The sequence below is a fragment of the Hetaerina americana genome, unplaced genomic scaffold (genome assembly GCF_022747635.1).
Source record: "Hetaerina americana unplaced genomic scaffold, ioHetAmer1.1.p SCAF_3, whole genome shotgun sequence".
Taxonomy (NCBI): domain Eukaryota; kingdom Metazoa; phylum Arthropoda; class Insecta; order Odonata; family Calopterygidae; genus Hetaerina; species Hetaerina americana.
The window spans coordinates 58,006,857-58,028,975 of record NW_027286874.1 but is presented as its reverse complement, the minus strand read 5'-3'; the positions used below and the strand labels follow the sequence as shown (position 1 = coordinate 58,028,975).

Sequence of the window (22,119 nt, the reverse complement as noted above, 5' to 3'; positions counted from 1 at the left end):
CATCTGCATTATGCAAAAATTTGTGCAAGATGGGTCCCTCGCGTATCTCAATGAGCTGGCGGCGAAGGACTATGCAGCAGGAATACAGAAACTTGTCACACGTTATGACAAATGCCTTAATTTGCTTGGAGATTATGTTGAGAAGTAGTTTAAAGTATCCTCTTTCAAATAAAATTTTTTATGTTTGTTAATATTTACTTTTGTGTCTTTATTTCACGAACGGGTACTACTTTCCGGATGACCCTCGTATATCTTTCCCTTGAAACAAACAACAGCTTCATCAAGAGCAATCTCCATACCATGACAGAATCTCTCCCTAAATTTCATTTCCAGATATGATGTGGAGTTTACCTACTCTGTTATTGTTCTCAAATCTTTATTTGAATTTTTATAGTTTTCAAAACGAGGGCAACATACAAAATATTTGCAATAATCTCTCCTGTTCTAAAACATATTGAAAAAATGGTATACGAGACTCAAAACCCATTGACCTATTACTCTGGAAGTCAAGGTGATTCAATATTCCCTAAGTATTTTATACTGCACCAAGATAAACCATTTCTTCTGCCTTCACATATTTCCAATTATTTTAAATTTTTCTGGCTAATTTTATGCCTAGCATAGTCTCTTTTCTCATCCTTTACATTTTTATATCAATGTCTCAGTAAAAAACAATTGCAGAAAGTCCAATGGCACATTCTGAAGGAACTTGAGGTCCAACACACAACTGACTAGGGAATGGGATTCTTTTAGGCTCTTCACATTCTTTCAGATTCTTCAGGGTCATGCACAGATAGGGCTTTTCACTTTTATTTATCATTTTCCACTATAAACCTTTTTTTCACTAGGTGTCTTGTCTAAATTCACAGTGCTACCACCTGCATCTCCATCATTGTTACTTGAATACACAATTTTATACCTTCGCTTGTCTTCACAAATTCTACATCACTGTCAGTACATTCACCCTGATCTTCTCATAATAGAAGGGAAGTTTTCCTTTCTGTAGTTTCATGCAGACGAGCAATTAGCTCATCCTCGTATGAGTGATCGGAGTACCTCCTTTCATCATTATTATCTTGTAAAATAGTTTCTTCATTTTCGATGTAAAATATGTCATCACTGCTTTCTTATTCTTTGGATAACTTGTCCATACTGAGGAGAGGATGTTCGTTCTGAATATGCAATTACTTGTGGGAATAAGTGTTCATCCAACAAATGAGAAATCATCATTTGCCAAAGAAACCTTCATCGTAACAGCGGCTACTAAACCCTTATAGAGGCATAAGCAAATCTTATACCCATCAACTTTAGTCAAAATTTAAGACAAGATACTTCACTTGTGTCATTGAATAGGAAAGAGACATGGTTAAAGAAGGAGAAAATATATTTCTTTTCCTCCAGGTTTACCTTAAATGCAGGGGAAAGCTTGAATGATTACAATGAAGATTATATTTGGGTAAATTCAATGTATAGAAATAAGAAGTATTCTAGTAATTAAAACAAATTCCATACCTCGTGTTCGGTCATCAGCATTTTCCATTACTTTCCAGGTTCCATCCAGCTTTTTCACTACAGTTAGCCCAACACATGTTTTTTCATGCTCCGTCAACAGTTCTTTGCTAGGAAAAGCTTTACCACAACTGGTGCATGATGCAAAGCCACTAGGATGGGGAAGTGAGGCACTTTTATTGCTGATATTAGAGTGAGATCCATTTGATGCTTCTTCAGTGTTTGCACAGACCGCTGCATGCATATCCAACATCTGACCATTGGCAAAAACCTTGAAACAATTTTGACATGCAACAAAACCAGACTTTGTATGCACAACAACATGTTGCTTTAATCGTGCCCTATTTGTGAAAGTTCGTCCACAGGCAGTACATGTAATACCAGCACTACTCTCTTCTGACTCAGCTGGGGACTGAGTGATAACCAGGGGCTGGTTTCCAGGTGACTGGGTGGCACTTTGATTATGATGAAGTTGGTGCTCTGAAAGTAATTCCTCTGATATAAACGTCTTTAAACACTTAGAACATGGAAAAGATTGTGACTCATGCAACATCATGTGTCTCTTCAATCTGGACCTTTTACTGAAGACCCTGTGACAAACACTACAGCATAAATCGTTTGATACATTCATCCCTGTTCCACGTAAAGACACACTCTCATGCGTTTTCTTGTGAATGTTCAGCTGTTCAATATTGGAAAAGTATTTACCACACATTGGGCAGGTGATTGGATCTGATGCCAAAAGGTGGTAATTCATATGCTGATTAAGGCGAGAACTTTTAGAAAATATTTTACCACAAACATTGCACTTGTGTTCTTTTTTATAAAAATTACTTTTGGTAGGGTGATGAGAAAGAATGTGACTTTGTAACTGCCCAGAACTGGAAAACAGAGAAGGACATTCTTCACAATTCCAAGTTCTATTGTGATTGGCAAGCACCTGGTGTCGCAATAATTTTTCTTGAGTTGGAAATATCTGGGAGCAAACAGGACAAACATTCTGCATCATTAGACCAGTCTGGTTGTACTGGTAGGAGCTATCTCCAAATGCATTGGGACTTTCATGAATTAAAACAGTTGGCTCCATCACATTGATATTCTCTTCCTGCATTTTAAGGTTACTCACTCCCTTACGCGAACTATCTTCAGCATTATTTGAAGTACTAGGCACTTCAATAGAATTAACCCTTCCTGAATTGGGTCTGACAATAGTGTGGCAAACCATATGGCTGGTCAAGTAAAGTGGATTGGGAAAGGACATGCCACATATTTTGCAGGCATGACTGTTATGCACCCTTTTGTGTCCTTTTAACCCATTCATTGATGAAAACACCCGAGGACAGAGTCTACATGGGAAACGTTGAACTCCTTTACTGGGCAGAGCTGGTACTGATGCAGCAGTTTTATATGGAGACTTCACTACAGGAGCAGCAGCTGCAGGAACACCTGGGGGCTGGGGATATCCATATGAAGGGATAGTATGCTTTGCCCTGTAGAAACAAAAAGAGATCAAAATCAAACATGAAAATTTCATTTTGCAATTGCATATTATATAATCTTAAAAATAAATGAATGAAACAGAATTTGAGCCTCGAAATGGAGTGATATCATGATGACATTAAGATGCCAATTAAAAAAAAATCTCAATCAATGTCATTCCCTAAAGCATCATTCCTAGTGACTCCAAAAATAATTTATTATTCAATATTGATAATTATAAAATATCAATTCCTAGCATTGAAAAAATGTGTGCCTTTTCACATAACTAATGGTTCACCTACATTTGACTAATAGAATAGAAAATGTTCCCCAACAGTTCACAAAAACATTCTGCCTTAAAATAGGTCGACGAAGAGGTAAATTCAAGTACAATATAACAGGCCAAACTACATTACGGGAAATATAATTTACTTTATGTGTCTTCCTAGCAAGATGTTGGTCTTGAAATCCATTCCACAGAATTCACAAACTATGGTTGCATCATGGACAGACATGTGACGTAACAGACGGCAGCGTAGGGCAAATCTCTTTCCACAAACTTCACAAGGATAGGGCAGATCCCCCGTGTGCACTCCACGATGGAGTATCATCTGGTTTCTTGTGTGGAAGGCTTTTGCACAGAATGGACATAGGAAACGTCTACGACCACCCACAACCTTGGTCAAAATTGTTTGGTTTTCTGCTGATGCCCTATGAAGAGTAAAATTTTGGTATTAAAATTTTCCCGATAAATTTAGTTCATTGAAATTTTGCACATGTAATTTTACTATCCCTTTCAAAAGAGTACACAAATTGCGCCACCTACCACATGACCTGCCAGAACTAATCTTGGCTCTCCCTAGCTTGTATATTCTTTAAATATTCACAACGAACAAATTTTAAGAAATTTTTAACATCATGCAGGAAATTAATTAATCACTTTGTATGAAATATCCTAGCTCTGATTCAAAAAAGCAACACCATAAACAACACCACCTTAGTCTATCAGATGCAATTTCTACCAAAAAGAGCATTAGAATATTGTTTTCTCAACCACATGCAGTCCAAGAGCATCATGCACCTCCATTGTTACCTGTACTATTACATATTAAGAGAAAGATGAACCGAGAGGCATATAGAGATATAAATACGTTAAAAACCTAAATGTTTAATTACATTTACTTAATAATTGATTTGAAATTTAGCTTTTCAGTAAATCACAACTATGGGTTTTTATAGTTGCACACTTGATGTGACATCTTTTAATTATCATAGATAAAGCTTGAATGCATGCAATTATTCATAATTAAGGCACTCAACGTCCTACTAACACTATAATAATGAACTGCCAATGATAATACAGTAATAGAAAACTTGGATAAATCTTTGAAAAAAATGCTATGGAAAATGTAAGTACTTAGTAAATGTTCATAGCAGATGTAATAAATAGTTTTAAAAAGACATTTAACACATATCCACAAATCAAATTAAGATATTGAGGTAATTCCAATTATTAATTGAAAATAAAGCTCATTCCTTCTTCCCTTTCCATTTTCTTAATATAACTACTTTCCTTAGAGGGTATGAGCTACCAAGATTAACTTAAAAGGAATTATTCTCCAAAGATATTTATTTTCAAAACCCGTCAGTACAAAAATGTTCAATAAACATAGTAAAACTGTTGTGTACGGTTCACACATCAATATCCTCAGTCTAGTGAACTGAATAATATTTTATTATATTATGATGAACATTTCTGATGGTGTAGTCAAAAAATAAAAAAAAAGAATTTAAAAGAAAAAATATCAAGGATATGGGTAGAAGCAACTCACCAAGCTGTACTGAGGTCATATCAATACTGACAGAGAAGAAAGATTAAGAGTGTGTTTACATAAATGGAAGAATCATGTAAAAATAAACCTGAAGATTTAAGTAAATAAAATGAAGTCATGATTTTTGGAAGAATTGAGCAAGACAAAATCAATGAAAACTGACTAAACAAGAGTTGGAAAGGGGCAAAGGATTATTTGACTCAGATCATCATGATTTGAAGGCTTAAGAAAGGCATAGCAGGACAGTAGAGCAGCCCTGGCCAAGAAACCACCCTATGACAAGCAAATCAATGACAACTAACACAAACTTGAAAACAAAATTACTTCATTAAGACTATATGTGACACATTCTTTGCTCTTGTGGTAATGTGGTATTAAAAGATGGACATTGGCAGCAGATGAAAACAAATGACCAGGAGCAATGTCTAAGCTATTACTGAAGAAGGATCAATAAATGGAATAATTAAATCATGAGGAATGCTGCATGAAGAGAACAAGGAGGCAGTCATCAAAACATATCACCATAGAAAAGACAAGCAGATTATATACATTCTTAGGCAGTGGTTAGCAGAATTTAAACTACCCAAGACAAGAGCTTGAGTGAAAAACATGTAGGGGAGGTTGGAGCCAAGGAAGGAAGACAGAAAAAAATAGGGCAGACATTGTATAAGATGAGAGATCAGAAGAATTGGATTTATATAGGAAGAAGATCCTATTCCTTTGATCTCAATGTCAGACCAAAGAACATCTTCAGAGCACAAGTGGCCAATTTCTCACCACTGTTCAAGTCATTAGGAGGTATTTAAACTTCATTAAAGCTTGAATAAAAAAAACCATAAAAACAGTAATCAACCCAAAGGCCAGAGTTTGGTAGGTGATGGTGGAGTTCACCCAGTACTAAGCCTGACGGCGTGTGAAATTCACACATCAGGGTAGGGGGGCCAGCTCCTTTCCCTGTTCCAGTTATGGTTTCCCAGGAAGATCTGGTACCTATGGCTAACAATTTCACACAGCATCTATTCACAGTTGTGCCAACATGAGAGGAAAATAATCATGCAAGTAGTGATGCCATCTATGAGCAAGGCTGATAACCTTTCGGACCACCCTCATTTGCTCCACATAATATTTTCATTGGTCTCTTCTAAATGCATTTAGTCAAAGTGCATTTCAATAACCCTTCCTAACCTGATGGAATTCTTAATTTTGTCCAACTACTACTATGCCCACCCTCAACCCACACTTCCTAAACAGCTGAACTGGTCTACCTGTTCCAGTTTATGTACCCCAACTTTAATGTTTACTTTTCCCCTTCCTAATTCTTGAGAATCTCATTCCCTTCATTTTCTTATGATTAATTCTCATCCTATACTTATCACACTGATTTGGCAATGCACAAACGATTGATTGCAACCTTTTGGCTGACTGGCTGATGCTTGATCATTACTTGTACAATATGCACCTTGTACTGATATCTCACAAGATCATCCACTCTCTCAGTAGCTCAAATAGCTGAAGCACTCGGCTGGACAATGAGGGATATGGGTAAATTCAAAAATTCCAGTCAATGTCAAATATTTTTACACTTTGAAATGGTTGCACTGGTCCTGGATAAGTTCTTCATCCTTTCTAGTCTCTTTCTATCTTCTGAAAACTGTTTATTAATTTTGTACTATTCACTGTCAAACACCTTCTCGAAATATACAAATGCATCTAGGCTGTACTCAATGTTCCTTTCTAATGGTGAACTCATTATTGCCATGGCATCATGTACCCATCCCTTTTCTAAAACTCAACTGATCTTACCTTAAATATTCATTTGCTCATCTCCATCCTTTTGCTGATACACCTACCTTAACACTACTTATGCCACATGTGAAATCAAACTTATTTCCTATAGTTCTTACATACTGCTGCTATTCCCTTTTTTGGAATGGTATCAATATTGATATTAGTAGTAGTTTTGAGGGGAGGCGACCGACAGCTGAGGTCATTTGCACCATTAGGGATGGACAGGAAAGGATGAAGGGTGGAGAGAAACCCGGCGTTGGCATTAGCCTACTCTTTACGAAAGGCGCCAAGGGGTCCACAGCTTAACGTCCCATCCGACAGACGGCATACTCACTCAAAGTGCCCTCCACAAAGTACCTCAAGTAGGGATCGAGATACCTCTGAAAAATATTCAACACCGCCGGGATTTGAACCTGGGCCCTCTGGGTGGGAAGCCAGTACGATAGCCACCGCACCAATCCTGATCCCCACTATGGTTCAATAACTTTTATCATTGCATTACCTGTTAATCATTTTCAAGGGTGTATTTTTCCAAGATATGAAAAGCAATTGGACAAATAGTTAAGAAGCAAAATTCATCAATGGCAAGCTAGTGCTTTTGGCCATGTATGAGGGTAATCCCAAAAGTAAGTTCTCCAATTCTTTTTAGAAATAGAAAAAAAACCATTTATTTTCTATGATATATACAGAATTTCACGTGAAGAAACAACTCGTTCATGGCAGCGAGCTGATACGACATGGACATACAAATACTGTCATAGCATTTACAAAAATGCATCGACCGATATGGCGATTATGTAGAAAAATAGATAATTGATCAATCTTTAAAATGATGTGTATATCATTGAAAATAAATGGTTTCTTTCTATTTATAAAAAATTGGATACCTCTCTTTTGGGATTACCCCCGTATGTTCTGCTTTTTGGGCATGCATCATGTGAATGGGCATCTGACCATACTTCGAATTACTTTCATTAATAGCTAGGTTCCAAACAGGTGTAGAGCAAGATTTTACACACATTATCTATGCATATATATTCCAAATAATGGAGACAAAAGCAAATCTATTGTTCTGCCATTGAGTTCATCTTGTTCGTTCTCATTACTGTGATCTTAAGGCATGGCATTTATTTACGATTATCCCAGGAATTATTCCATATTTCATGCAATGGGTTAACTTCTTACTCGACAACCTAGTGTGAATATGATGTCAACAAAATTCTCAAACTCAGCATTTGTAAGAGACCAATCCTGACCTACAAGAACATAGTGACCCGCCAACATAGCATATTTTATTAACGGTTTATTATATTATCAAAGAACAGCGACCATACCCTCTTACATCTCTTATGGCATACAAAGATGGTTAAGGCCATGCTCGTCTTCCAAACTTGGAATACTGCAGCAAATTGAATGTCAATTTCATTGTAATATTAAAACCACTCTCCATATAGTGATGCAAATAGCTGAAAAACTGAAAATGAAATCGGGCAAATATGGAGTTCCACATACGTTGTAAGAATAGGGAATTGAATGGGACATTTTAAAAATGCTTTGAATTGTGGGAAAACTTGAGTTCCAATAACACAAACATGCGGTTTGACTGTTCGCCATACTCTGCAAATGACTCCAGCATCAGGGTTGTATGGAACAGATTTTTCAAGTTTATTCTGAAGGGCATAATCTTTACTTAAATGGCCCATTTCATAAGCTTCATATAATTGTTGTCAGGCAAGAGCAAATAACTCCTATACACGCCGTACAAATTTTCAAAGTAAACACTGCATCTCTCAAAAATATAAAGAGATAGTAAACAAACCATTGATGCATATATAATGAATTTCAAAAATAATTTGTAGTAGTATCAATGGGTATATGACAATTTAAAAAAATATACCCATTTTGTTCCAACGCATTAGCATAATCTGTATTCAAATATAAAATTACAGTTATTTAAACAAGAATTTCTAATAATGGCCAATAAATCAATTTACTTTAGCATACACAGCTGATTTTCAACACATATTTCAGCTCTATAAAAATAAAACCAAGGTAATATCTGCAGTCAAAGGATGAAATAATTCTCAGGTAACTCAATGGAAGGATAAATTTAAACTAGTGTCAAATCTTTGTTATTTTAGTAGCATGTTCACCAATGATAGAAGATGCAAGAAGTGTACATTAAAATGAAGAGCAGATGCAAAGAATCAAAGTAACTATTATCAGCAAAGAATACTAGCATAAACATAATGCAGAAGTGCTCAAAAAGAATAGGAAGTTTATGTTGATTCTTCTAACATTGTAAGATAAGAGCATATCCAACAGCAGACAAATTTGCATCAGAAAAAAAGAATAGGTCATCATAGAAGAATTATGAACATTTTATGGTTACACAAACTAACGAGTACATGAAGAGCCATTAGAAGATATAAAAGAATAAAACTGTTAAGGCACATCCCAAAGCATGATAACTTACTTAAGGTAATCATTTACTCAAAATTAAAGGTCTGGAAAGAAAACTGCACAATACTTTCATTAGTTAAGTCAAACGTTTTTGAGGCTCTGAGCAGAACACAGTGAAATGAATTCAATTCCACAATTCAAAAGCAAAGAATATGAAGAATATTATGAAAACATTTTCATGATTTCATAATATATCTCAGTAAGTGAAACTTTCAATATGCCTTGGTTGAGTCAGAACTCATGTTAGCTTACAGATAATATTGCATTAGCCAAATAAGTACCTAAACCTGAAGTGGTATGTACTACAAATTACTACTATTGGCACCACCACCATAATACTCAAACTCCAATAATCTAAAAACTAAACTTACGAAGAACATTAATTCATTTAAACTTTTCTCACAACAGCAAATGTTTAAATGGGCACACCAGTAGGTGAAGAATAGGTCAACACAACTCAATGAAATACTTAATGAATTTCACTTACCCTTGTGCCAGCTCAGCATTTACTTCACTGGAAGAGGCCATTTCCTGTTCCTTGGCACCTTCATTCACTTCTCCTTCATCAAGAATATTTTCCTCCCCTTGCTCATCTTCCATTTCTTCCATATCTTCTGGTTCCACTTTTATCCAAGCCGTGCAGGAAGAAGTGTTATCAGATATTTCCTCTGTCTCCTTCTCCGCTTCTTCCTTATTCCTCACATTTTCTTCTTCATTTTCAATACTTTTCAATGAAGAGACAGACACATGTGAAGACATACTATTTGAATTGGTGAGAGCACTACTTCCTGGACGAGCTATATCAGAGAGAACAACTCTGCATTCACGGATATTAAAACTCTTCACCTCAACCTTACTGTCAGGTGGTTTTTCACGAGTCTTTGGTTTCGTTCTGGGCCTAAGGGGTCTTGCAGAGTCATCAGACAGAGCTGGAGAATCGACAGGCACATATTCGGAACCACTACTCTCAGGCACGCTGTCATTATCCTGAAATGAAATATCCCTTTAGTTAACAAGCAGCAACAATTGGAGTACGGACATGACTGCCTCCCAGTGCTTAGCTTAGACCCCCAACACAAATCCCATGCTGCTGGTGACCCGAGTGCTGCGTAGCAGCCAGTGTCATTTCTTTGGAGACAAACCCTGTATCAATTCAACCCCACCATTCATTCATTTATTAAATAAGTGATTTTTATTACAATTTTTATTTAGCAAGGATGCAAAATTACTATGTAGCGGTTCAAATTGGGGAAGCTGAACTACAATATTTTACAGCCGAGTCCAAGACAATTTATGGTTAATTAATGAAGTAGGGAACTATGTGATTAATTCAATGAAATAATTTTGATATGTTAGGTCACACTAATAAAATTGTATCTCCAGTCAAGTATCATGCAATAAACCGTGAGGATTTTTATAAAGCTCAAGCCTGCCAGTTTTAGGCATTTGCTTAAAATTATACATGCATGGCAATGTAATGTCGCTTTTTCTCCATGAATATCATAATATGAGCTCCAATTCTGGAAATGATGGGGCATTAACTTCTGGAGGACATTTTCCCTAAAAGAAATGGACTTCATAAAAATTAATGCAAGCGAATTTCTATAATTTTAATAAGTTTGCCAAATACTCAACCCGATTAAAATGTGCACAAGAGGAAGCACTTTCATTTTCTAACATATCATGCAATCTATAATCACCATAAAAACAACTGTTGCAAAATGGCATAATCAGAAGTAAAGAACAAGCATACTCACTGCATTCATATCGTCATCAGAAAAGGCTTCCGGTGCATCCAACTCATTTCTACCTTCAACTCCTGAGCATTTTTTAATTTCACCCAATTCTCTTGTTTCTCCGCCCATATTTTCTTTACCTCTTCCTGGATCTGCAATACTCGCAGTGGTTTCACTTGAAGATATTTCACTGTCACCTTCTTTTGAGGGAACTCTCTCTTTCAAAGGATCGTCGTCATTGGGTAACACCCCTACTTTGCAAGTCCTCTTTGCTGAAGGACCAGTGGAACCTTCTTGGGAATCCTTTTCCAAACTACCTTTTGCATTATTTTCTCTCATTCGTTTTCTGTTGATATCCGAGATATTTTCTGAATAATTGGCATCTTTATTAACATTGTTTGAACTATTCTCTAAATGCTCCTCCGAGATGTTTGTACTTGGCCATTCCCTTGCTGGATTTTCCTTCGTATTAATACTTTTTTCTAAGTTTTCACCTTCAATTCTTTTATTCAAACTGTTTTGCAAATTATTCTCATTACAGTTTTCATATTGCCTCTCTCCTTTATTTTCCCGATGACATTCATCACGAGAATGATTGGTACTTTGCCCATCATTTCCATCTGTGTTGGAGGGAAGAAGTTTGGAATTACTGGAACTTGGGGTATTTGAAATTGCTCTACACTTGCTCACCACTAGTTCCTTGTTCTGATTATTAATGGAGGTTTCATACACTTTACCAGACAATTCAGATTCTACAGGGGATGGAATAATTGAGCTCTTGGACATTACAGTGTTACTGGGAACTGATTTGATATCATAAGTTAAATCTTCCAGAGATTTAACAGTCACTCTGCCCTCCACTGAGGAACCTGACTTATCACCACCTAATGCCAATGGGCTTTTAAATTTTCCCATTTCATCTCCACCATTCTCATTTTGCTTTGAAGTCTTATTCACATCTACACCATCCAATTTACTTTGCACTATGTGTACACCTTTCTCTTCAATTTCATTTTGAGTGGTACCACTTTTATCAACAGCATCTCTACTTCCTAATGTATTTTGGGCAGGTAATTTACTTTCAAATGCTGGTGAGCCAGAGAAATGCTCATTACTACTTCCTTTACTTTCCTCACATGTTGTGCTAGCCTGCCCAGCCAATGCTGTGCTTTCTTTAATTTCTTCTTGATTATCAGCAAGCCAATTTGAAAAATCTCCATCAGAAACAGGGGAGCTAAGAGATACCAATTCATTTCCTTCCAAACCTTCAGGAACTTTGCTTTTCTCCAGGCCCAACACTGATAAAATACTTTCTTCAGATAATGGTATATCTGAAGGATTTTCCAATGCCTTGTGTACACCTTGGTCCCCTGAAAAACCAACATTTTTTTATTTCTACACTTATTGATAAACTTAAATCTTCACAGTTTTTCTGACATACACATTCAGTGGTATCTAATTTATCCGCACCTTTCAAATTCCCATCTTCCTTTTCTCTCCAAGGATGGCAATCGTCTGTTTGGCATCCCACCTGAAATTTATAGAAAACATAATTATTTACAAACTTAAACACCCACGAGAATACAATACTAGATAGCTATCAGCTCTAAAAAGAGATTTTATGCTCCATGTAAAATACAGGTTCAACAAAGAATAATGCCGGAAATGATTACACAAATAATACATTTTTATCAGTTGCCAATTCCAGGCAGAGAAATTCATTTTCTCCTTATGACTCCTATTATCCTCAATATTAAGCACGTTTCTGCTCTGTATTGTTCTCCCAAAAACCACTTTTACTGCAAAATGACCATCATTTAGGTCTATCACCATCTTACTTCATGGAGCAATTTGAACCTATTCCTACTTTGATCAGGGCATTTCCATAGATTCAAAAGTAGGGAGAAGTGGAAAAAGAAGTAGTTTCCCTGTATGTTAAATTGGGTTAATTGCTCTCAGAACCTAGCCTAAACACCTTCCATATGACACAAACCTGTTGCTCTTCTCGTACCCATTTACTCTTCACATCAAAGTTGCAGAGTCCAAGCCTTTTGGAAAATCAAAAGTCACTTTAAAAAAAATATCAGCCAAGATAGTTTTGCTCCGGTTGCAGAATGAACAATTCAAAGAGTTGGTTACTTTACTATTGTTTCAAGGAACTGCTTAAGGTAACAGTACAATTTCATCATTTATTCTTTTCCTTTCAGTCATCAAGCTATATGAGAGCAATGCAGTGGGGAGTTATACATTTTTTTGCTTAGTTTACTGTGCAAAAATGGAAAGTGAAATGAAAAATGACTTCGTAATGTTGTCAATTGAAATAAATAAGAATTAATCCAGTGATTTTTCTACATTAATGGCGTTCAATGCATTTAGGAAGGTAAATAATTGGCAGCTTAACTATGAACTGTGAAGGAGCATTTGCACAGTTAATTAGGCACAGCTGAGATTATCACAACATGAAACAACTGCCTAATGATGGATGCATCGCAACTGAGTAGTAATTTTTAGGCACTTACTCGTACTTTGAGAAAGAATATCATGATTATGATGTTCTACACAACAGGAATGGTATTTTACACTAACAGGACAAGTTAGAGCCTACTGATATTTTCCTGTATTACAAATGAAGCATTACATATTTCTCGAATGATTAAAACCATTTCAAAAATTGTATCATTCTTTTTTAAACAGTTAATCTTTAAGAAAATATAAATTCTTGGCAGGGCCATACAATTCTATAATGAGCTCGCGCTGATAATTGCTTATATTACTGAAAAATATTTGGTAATTTTCCTTGCATTATTAAAACACTTTACTGGTTCCTATATTCTCATGTCATTATATAAAGTATACCTTTCTTACCTATCATTTAAAATGTTTTCAAAATCCTTAACTCCATTTGCTAAACATTTTCTGGATGACATGCATGCATTTGATCTTATCCCTGAAATATCACATATTTTTGACAAAGGTAGAAAAATGAATTTATAGAACAATATGAGATTTTGACTCCACCAGCTTCGAATGAATTCTTGAGAGTTGACCTTCCTTATACCCAAGGCTGTATCCATGTATCCCTGACATCCCTTTCTCCACCTGACCCTTCCTCTTACCTCACAGGCATAAAGTTAGGTTGGAGTGAAATGTTTAACACTTAACTTTTGATTAAGAAGTGATAATGTCAAAAGGTGTAGAAAAACCCATAGTATTCTTTCAATAATGAGTCAAGCAACAGTGATTACCACTTAATTATTCTAGTCACTTCCAAATCTGTATTTCATGAATACTAGCAATAAAAAATGTAGAAAGGTACACAGATAACGGAATGCTTCAAAAAGCCAAAAACTCTGATGAAGAACTCCTAAACTCTAAGAGAAGTAATTTATCAATGGTCAGGTTTTCATGTACATGAGCCATAAAATGTTAAAAACTTTTTAAAATAATTATCAACCCATCTATATTGCACATTTGCAAAAGTAAATTTAGCTGTCTCGGTTGGGCTAGATATGCACACAAAGTTAGCACATGTTGTAGCACAAACCTCGAAAAACCAATTTATACTTTAAAAAAATCATCTAACTGCTGGCCACCCTGAAGGTTTAAATTAAGCTTTAAAATTGCCAAGAGAAAACAGGTAGAGGCTAGGTGAAAATCAAAGCATAAAAGGAGAGAATGGATGAAATATAGAAAGGTAGAGCAATGCAAAAGGCCACAAAAGAAAAGGATATTAAATAAACAGAAGTAGGAAGAGAGTTGGATTTTAAGATGGCATGAAGGCAGACAGAAGGCAGGAAAAAGAAAATAGCACAATAGAAAAAAGGAGGTTCATGTAATATAGTAGTAGTAGTATTAAGGGGAGGCGACCCACAGCTGAGGTCATTTGTGCCATAGGGGATGGTCAGGAAAGGATGAAGGGTGGAGAGAAATCCAGCATCGGCATTAGTCTACTCATAACGAAAGGCGCCAAGGGGTCCGCAGCTTAACGTCCCATCCCACGGACGGCGTACTCACTCAAAGTGCCCTCCACAAAGCACCTCAAGTAGGGATCGAGATACCTCTGAAAAATATTCAACACCGCCAGGATTTGAACCCGGGCCTTCTGGGTGGGAAGCCAGTATGGTGCCCACCGCACCATCTCGATCCCCGCAACATATCTAACATAATAGTCATAGCGACCGTTGAAAACCTCCCAATTCCAGATAAGGTTAACTTTTGACTCGGTCAAAGTGGAATGAATGAACAAAAACCCAAACTCACAATGCAGCATCTATAGGAGTGGTCACTAAACAATGGATAGATTCTAGATATCAAACTACATTAAATCGAACCATCTGTTGACAAACCAATGGTTGTTAAAACATTTCAGGCCATACTTTATGGAGACCCCATATTAAAAATGAACAGTTTCTTATTAATGTTCACAACAATTTATTTAACATTGACCATGGTTTAACATATAACAGTAACTTTTCAGGTACAATATTATTTATGTACACATAAAAGTGGAAGAGAGGCAGCAGACAGGAAAGCGTGCAATATTAATAGGGATATACTACCTTCTAAACAATTTCTCTATTCCATTTCCAGTCTACTCCTAGACAGCATCACCCATCATGCTGTTTATTAATTTATTTAGTACCCTGGGAGACTCTCACCTCGCAGGCATTAAGTTAGGTTCAAATGATATGCTTAACTGTTTACTTTTGATTAAGATATGAGAATGGCAAAATCAATTTTAATGAAGGGTGAAAAACCCTGTGAGCCACCACTAGGGGGCAGGGGGTGAATACACACCAGACTAATTTTGATACAAATATATTTACCCCTACTGCTTTCTGACAACATTATTCTAATCCCTTATTGTCGGTGGAAAAAATGGCATCTTAAATCTATCTGTTGCACACTTAATCTCTCTAATTTTAATGACATGATTTCTCCTAACATAATATGATGAGGCTAATAAAAAACATTTTCGAGATCGGCACTAAAGAGACATCCTTCCAATTCACGCAAACGCTTCAATCTGTAATTAACCTTCGCTCCGTGAATGTCTCCCAGCCTAGCTGCTCTAATATTTTGGATACGCTACTAAGTTTATCATTACAATGTTTTACAAATCTTGCTCCTCTACACTGTGCACTATTCAATTTGGCAATTAATTCAACTTTGTGAGAATTCCATATACTTTCAGCATATTCCAAATGAGGCCTAAAAAGCAAAGGATAACATTTCTTTTTGGCCTTTTCATCACATTTACCCTCTACTCTTCTAATCGATCCTTATTTTTCGTTAGCTTGTCTACATATTCCCCATATATGCTTCACCCAAATGAGGTCTTGCGTGAGGGTAACACCTAGGTATTTAATTGAGTCTACACATTCCATTTTGGTGTTCCTGATGCCGTAGGTATTCAGAGGGGATTGCTCTTTTTCCAAAAATTGATGACTACACACTTTTTTAATTTTAATTCTAACTGCCAAGTGTCGCACCAGCATCACATAGCATTAAGTTCATCTGACAAAGGTGCTGTATCCTCAGGATCACGGATATCATGGTAAACCACTGCATCGTGGGCAAATAAACTTATCTAACTACTGACTACAGAGTCAATGTTGGTAACGTGAAGCAGGAATAAAAGAGGTCCGATAAAACTTCCCTGGGAAACACCTGAAGTGACTTCTATTGCTTTAGAATGAACACAATCTATGGCTACTCTTTGTACCCAACCATTTAAGAAGTCCTTAATCCAACCCAGGATACTTTTTATCAGTGCCATATGCTTCTAGCTTTGTTAGTGGTTCACCCCCTGCCCTGGGGTACACCAATACCCTACTTATGCGGAGAAAGAGAAGTCACACAACGAAAATGAAATATATCAGTTGAAACCATGTTTGCTGTCCATTAAAATGTGATGTAGAAACTTTGCAAAGTTATCCTTCATTTTTAAAAAAGCAATAATACTTTAGTGCGCATTCACTGAGCTTGCTGTCTCCTTGGGTTGGCACGATTGAACAGAAAATTTTACCATCATCACATCTCAAGACTTCTGGTCAAAGGTTTCCATCAACTTGAAGATTCTTACTGTAACACTGGAAAAAGGCTGTCTGCTTAAGTCAATAGTTCAAGCTTAGGGGGAATGAAAAATAATATGAAGTCCAAAAATAGAATAAAATGGCAATTGAAATCCACTCTTGGTGACCATGTAAGGCCACCCAATGGTGTTGGATGGGATAGGCTTTAGAGATTTAACCTATAAGGGACATGCTTCAATTAGTTGGAAAATGATGATGAGGATTCACAACGCAAAGCATCCAAATCCCAGATACGGCTACATTCAAAGACATCGACTTTTAACACTCCCTGCACTGAATTTATAGGGATTTATAAAGGGGAAATTCCATGTTATTTTTAATCTAATGCCCATACTATTAAAATATTCCATTAGTTTATGCCATTTCACTTAACCTATAAGCCCCTTTAATTCAAAAAGCATTATACTTTAGGGAAATAAAAGTGTAATCTGAAAATTCATCACTAAATGAAAGGCATGTATACAGAGTTATTATTAACTATCTTGGTCACGCCTGGTAATAAATTACCCCACAAATATAATGACAGGTCAAACAGTTTGGAAGTGATCCTATATTCACTATTGGCTGTAGAATTATCCTATTACCTTTTTCTATCTTACCAAGCCAAAATTCACCATTTCTGAAATGTCTCTGCAAATTTATGCTGACAGGTTACACTTGAATTACGTTCCTAATTACAAATTATCAACGTTTAATTTGGCATTTTACTTCTGACTACATGCGTCTCGGTATAAATAATTACATAATTTCTAGTGCCATTTTGAGGCTTTGCCCCACTGAGATAACTGTAGCCATAGCCATGTGGGTCGATACTTTTTTGCTGGCTTTGGGACAGTTTTTGTAGGCCAATGTCATACCACCCGGCCGCCTTGTCTTTCGAGGAAAAAATTAGCGTTGCTGTTGTTAGTCTGCTAAGAGCATTCGTCGGTCACATCTTACGCACGTCTTCTGATATTTCAACTCTTCAGTCAAAATCCTATGATTAGCGCTTCGAGAAACCTCAGGAACCAAAAATCAGAGGTAATCAAGAGTGTTCCTACGATCTTGACACATGATGTTTTAACCTACGCGATTGTTCCATCGGAAGATGACGGTTTCCCACTGCTTACTCCGTCACGAATTTCAGGGCAACAAGCTGCAAACATTCTACACCAATGATGGACGTTGTTGACATGCATGCACGACTCTCCATAAAATTCCGTTAATTGGCGATGTATTTCGATAGGTTCAACTCCTTTGTAACTATAAAATCGAACAACTGCGCGAACTTCGCACCTGGCGGTAGTAGCAAGGGGGATTTCTATCACAATCAGCTGGCGAGACATGACCGAAGTATAGTTTGTTTGGGGGTTATGGATACAACTAACGTAGCAGTATAGCCAACACCCCCGCGTAATGTTTCCCCTGTGGCTTCAGAGCTTAGGAGATCTTACTTGGCGAATGCTCCCAAATTAATTATATTAGATCCCAATAATTCTTTATTCTAAATCAGAACTTTTTCCTGAGAGAATATTGTACACCTTTATAGAACGTTTTTTAATGCTCTGGTTATGAAAAAAGTAGCAAGTGATAGGTAGCATATGATGTTCAATATAGGTTCTATCTATTAAAAAAAAATAAAATACTTACATCAAACACTAATTCTGCTTCTGCTGCAGGTCTAAGCTTCCGATCTGACGTTATGCACATCTCTTTGAACTTGTACGATCTTTCCGCCTCTTCCGAGCATCCTGTACATATCTGGCTGGAAAACCCATCTCCTGGAGTTATCTAAGCAGAAATTGGAAATAATATTTAACTTCTCTCCAGAGAAACTATTTTTGAATGTTGGCAAAGTAATGAATGCCGGTTAAGTATAAACTTTCTAAGCATTAAGTCAATTGGAAGGGGGGCAAACCACAATCAGAATAAGCAGATGAGGTTATTCTGTCGACAAAATAAACCGCAATAATGGGCAGAGAGACAATACATATTCCAAAGGGCATTAAAAAGAGAGCTAATTAACCACAGGCGGGTAGGGAAAAGTAATCCTGAACTGAAAACAGGATTAATTTGTAGTGTATGAAAAACCAATAGCATAAGAATTCACCTAAATATATTCATTTAAATTACTTAACTTATAAATCACATGCCGAAACATTTATAACGTAATATATAACAATAAATTAATTTTCAAGGTATTTGCCCAAACGTGCACTCTTTATTAATATCCATTCAATCTGAATGAAATTTAAAAATTTAAGAACTTTTACAATAAAGCTAGAGCCACTTTTTTAAATTTATTACACAACTTCTATCAAAAATAAAACTTAAGTCCGAAAAGTTGACTTGTCTTGAAGTTGGACTCTTTTCCATCATCCGAAATTCCCTCACTTTCACCTTCAGCAAATTACATTAAACAATCTATGCACGCCCGTGCACATTCCGCTAGCGTACTATTCGCCCGAAATTTACAACTACATAATACTAAATTGCACTCACGCATTCGAAATTAAATGTGACTTAAACTTAAGAGATATTAAAACATCCGGGAAGAAAAGTATTAATCAGCAACATCAGGACAAAGCCATCATCACTAACCTCCACGCCGACACATTTTTTCACCACAGCCGCATAGTTAAAGGGAATTTTCTCACTCACTACCTCAAATATAGAAATTAAGCCGCCTTTTTCCTGTAAACAACAACGGCAAACTTCAGCAGTCGACGCGACCGACGCCATGTCACAGGCACCAAGAGGCGACTTGGGCTCTACTGGGAAACGAGGGAAGTATTCCGCCGAATCCACCCGCGAATGCATCCGGAGCACCCAGAGCCACCTGGCGTGGCCTTGCAATAACAAAACGTACGAAAATATTAATTTCCTTTAATTTATTCATGGCAATGGATCGGTGCTTTCAGTCTGCAAACATTTCGCTTAAAAGGGTTCAATGAAAACATTACAGTAAGCATTCGGTGTACCCTCGAACCACATCTTGATCATCGACGCACGTCAAAAGCGCAGCAAGAATTCTTTCCGCGTGTAAAATAACCATCAATATTTCAATTCTATTAGTTTTCAGTTATCTAGTGTATTCAATATTTTTAAGTCAATACCACCCCATCTACCGATGCCATACGCACTTAAGCTGAGATTCTATTAAAATACTGCGGCCTGCAACACGTGGAAATGTTGGTTCTCGGATGTATCTTAAAATATAATTTTATTTTTATACAACAGAGAAATAATAATATGCTCACAATAGTTTAAATGACATTTAGTATAGATTCGACGTATACAAGTGGAGGTGGGCATCCATGATTTCAGTTATTCGCTGGGGATTTTTTCTGACGCTTAACGAAAGCATTATAATTCTTTTTTACGGTAACATAGTTTTTTTTAATTCTTCATTTTTCTACTTACGGCTGGGTAGCAGATACACCAAAAACAAGTTTTCAAAACTATAATAATCGATTTCGCGGATTGTTTTTTATCACAAGGAAAAGCTTTCAAATAAATTAAAGAAGAGGAATTCCGGATTTTTTACACCCAACTTAGTAAGATTACCAGTTGACAACTCTTTTGGGATTGATATCTCTTAAGGGTCTCACTCAATAACTACATGGAGTGATTAGTTACATGGTGCAGTTTATTTAATGGATTTTAAACTGCATGGCCCTAGTGATCTTGTGAAGATGCCCCAGTTCAAGGGGATTTCAGCAAAGAACTAATGTAAAAACAATTCCGGATTAGTTACTACACACAAACACAAAAGAAAGAGGGAAAACTATCCGATGAAATTTAGGAGCGTTCGACTCATATTATATGCAAATTTTGAAAAATATCGCTGTATTAAGAGAAAAAAAGCATTTTTGCGGGTTCGGTTAATGTAATGTATTTGAAACTTTTATTTTTTCTCCAGCAATAATTTCCGTCGTCGAAACAATATATTTCCAATTTCTTGAGATTGTTTCTTCCAGATTTTACTTTTTTAAATGCTTAATTATTGGCCTAGTAAGAGGTAAAATATCCATTTTTTCGATTACTTTTTTCTCGTAACCCTCCTGTTAGACTATAGCCTTGACGTGGTGGAAGAGCTCGCTTGTCCTGAGGCCCCGAGGACCGCGCTGGTTGCATGATATTTGCTTTTGGGTAGCACTAGGACAAAGGGTAGAAGCCAGACGAAATCCTTGCAGTGTGTTTCTGCTCTCACTCTCAGTGAATTGTTCACCAAGGCGTCTAACGCTATTGTTTGGTTGGGCCATTTATAGAGATAATGTCCAATTAAAAGCATTATTGTTTTAGATTTACATTTTTTGGATTTTGATGTACATAGTACCCTGTAAGCCACCGCCAGGGTGTGTGGCAGGGAGTTATTACACACCAAACTATCCTTGATCCAAAACACCTCTGCCTACAAGCGCTGTTGGACAAACGTTATGTTTATTCTGATCCCTTATCTGTCATGGGAAAAATGACATCTTATATCTACCTGTTCTGCACTTAATCTCTTGAATTTTATTGAAATGATCTCTCCTACCGTTGTACGTAGGCCTGATAATACAGTTTCAGGATAATTGCTAAAGACCCATCCTTCCAATCTATGCAAGAAATATAATCTGTAATTTAATCTTCGCTCCGTAACTGATTCACAACCTAGAAGCCAAGGGGAAAACCGTCCATTGAATATCTCTATGGTTTAGGAACCAGAAATGATCGTGGAGAGGAAGCAGTCGAATTTTACAGAGTTGGGGCTTGATCATAACTAACATTTGGTTCAAACATCATCCAAGTCGCCAGTCAGCTTATACGGTGATTAGACATGAGAAAAATATCATCAACCCGCACAGCTTCCCGGGTTCGGATGCAGTTACGGTTCATAATTTAGCTTTCGTGAAAGGCAATTTAAAATGTAAAAGAATTACGGGAGGTAGGATAGTGTCAAAGTTGAATATTTGAGGTTTAACGGGAGTAAAAAGAATGAAGTACCAAGAAAAATTCATTGATATTTAAATGATGGGAAGGGAATAAAAACAACATGGAAAGGTGAGTACAAGGAAGGTGGGTACGGGGAAGGTGGGAACACGCAAATGGAATTGGAAAAAAGAATGTATAGGGCGCAAACTTAGGCGAGATACTTATACGGCCAAGGAAATGTGGTGCAGAGATCAATGCTAGGATCTGGAGAAATTTCAGGTAGAGGGAGGAACAGAAGCGCAAATAGGCTACGTTTGAAGG

At 36.7% G+C, this 22,119-nt stretch overlaps 1 protein-coding gene across 2 annotated transcripts in view; it reads right to left on the bottom strand.

Annotated features, from left to right (window-relative positions):
• The window catches only part of LOC139690585 (uncharacterized), a 33,597-nt gene extending 13,965 nt beyond the window's left edge, over window positions 1–19,632 (bottom strand). Inside the window, exons 1-7 of one of the 2 annotated variants that reach the window (XM_071588064.1) lie at window positions 19,483–19,632; window positions 18,532–18,672; window positions 12,278–12,338; window positions 10,829–12,177; window positions 9,559–10,058; window positions 3,421–3,699; window positions 1,513–2,999 (exon numbers count right to left, since the gene is read on the bottom strand). In XM_071588064.1, the coding sequence (XP_071444165.1) occupies window positions 1,513–2,999; window positions 3,421–3,699; window positions 9,559–10,058; window positions 10,829–12,177; window positions 12,278–12,338; window positions 18,532–18,672; window positions 19,483–19,623 (3,958 nt within the window). In that variant the 5' untranslated portion in view covers window positions 19,624–19,632. The remainder of the gene's footprint in view (window positions 1–1,512; window positions 3,000–3,420; window positions 3,700–9,558; window positions 10,059–10,828; window positions 12,178–12,277; window positions 12,339–18,531; window positions 18,673–19,482) is intronic. The other variant, XM_071588065.1, reaches the window with a different exon arrangement.
• Between the last annotated feature and the right edge of the window lie 2,487 nt (window positions 19,633–22,119).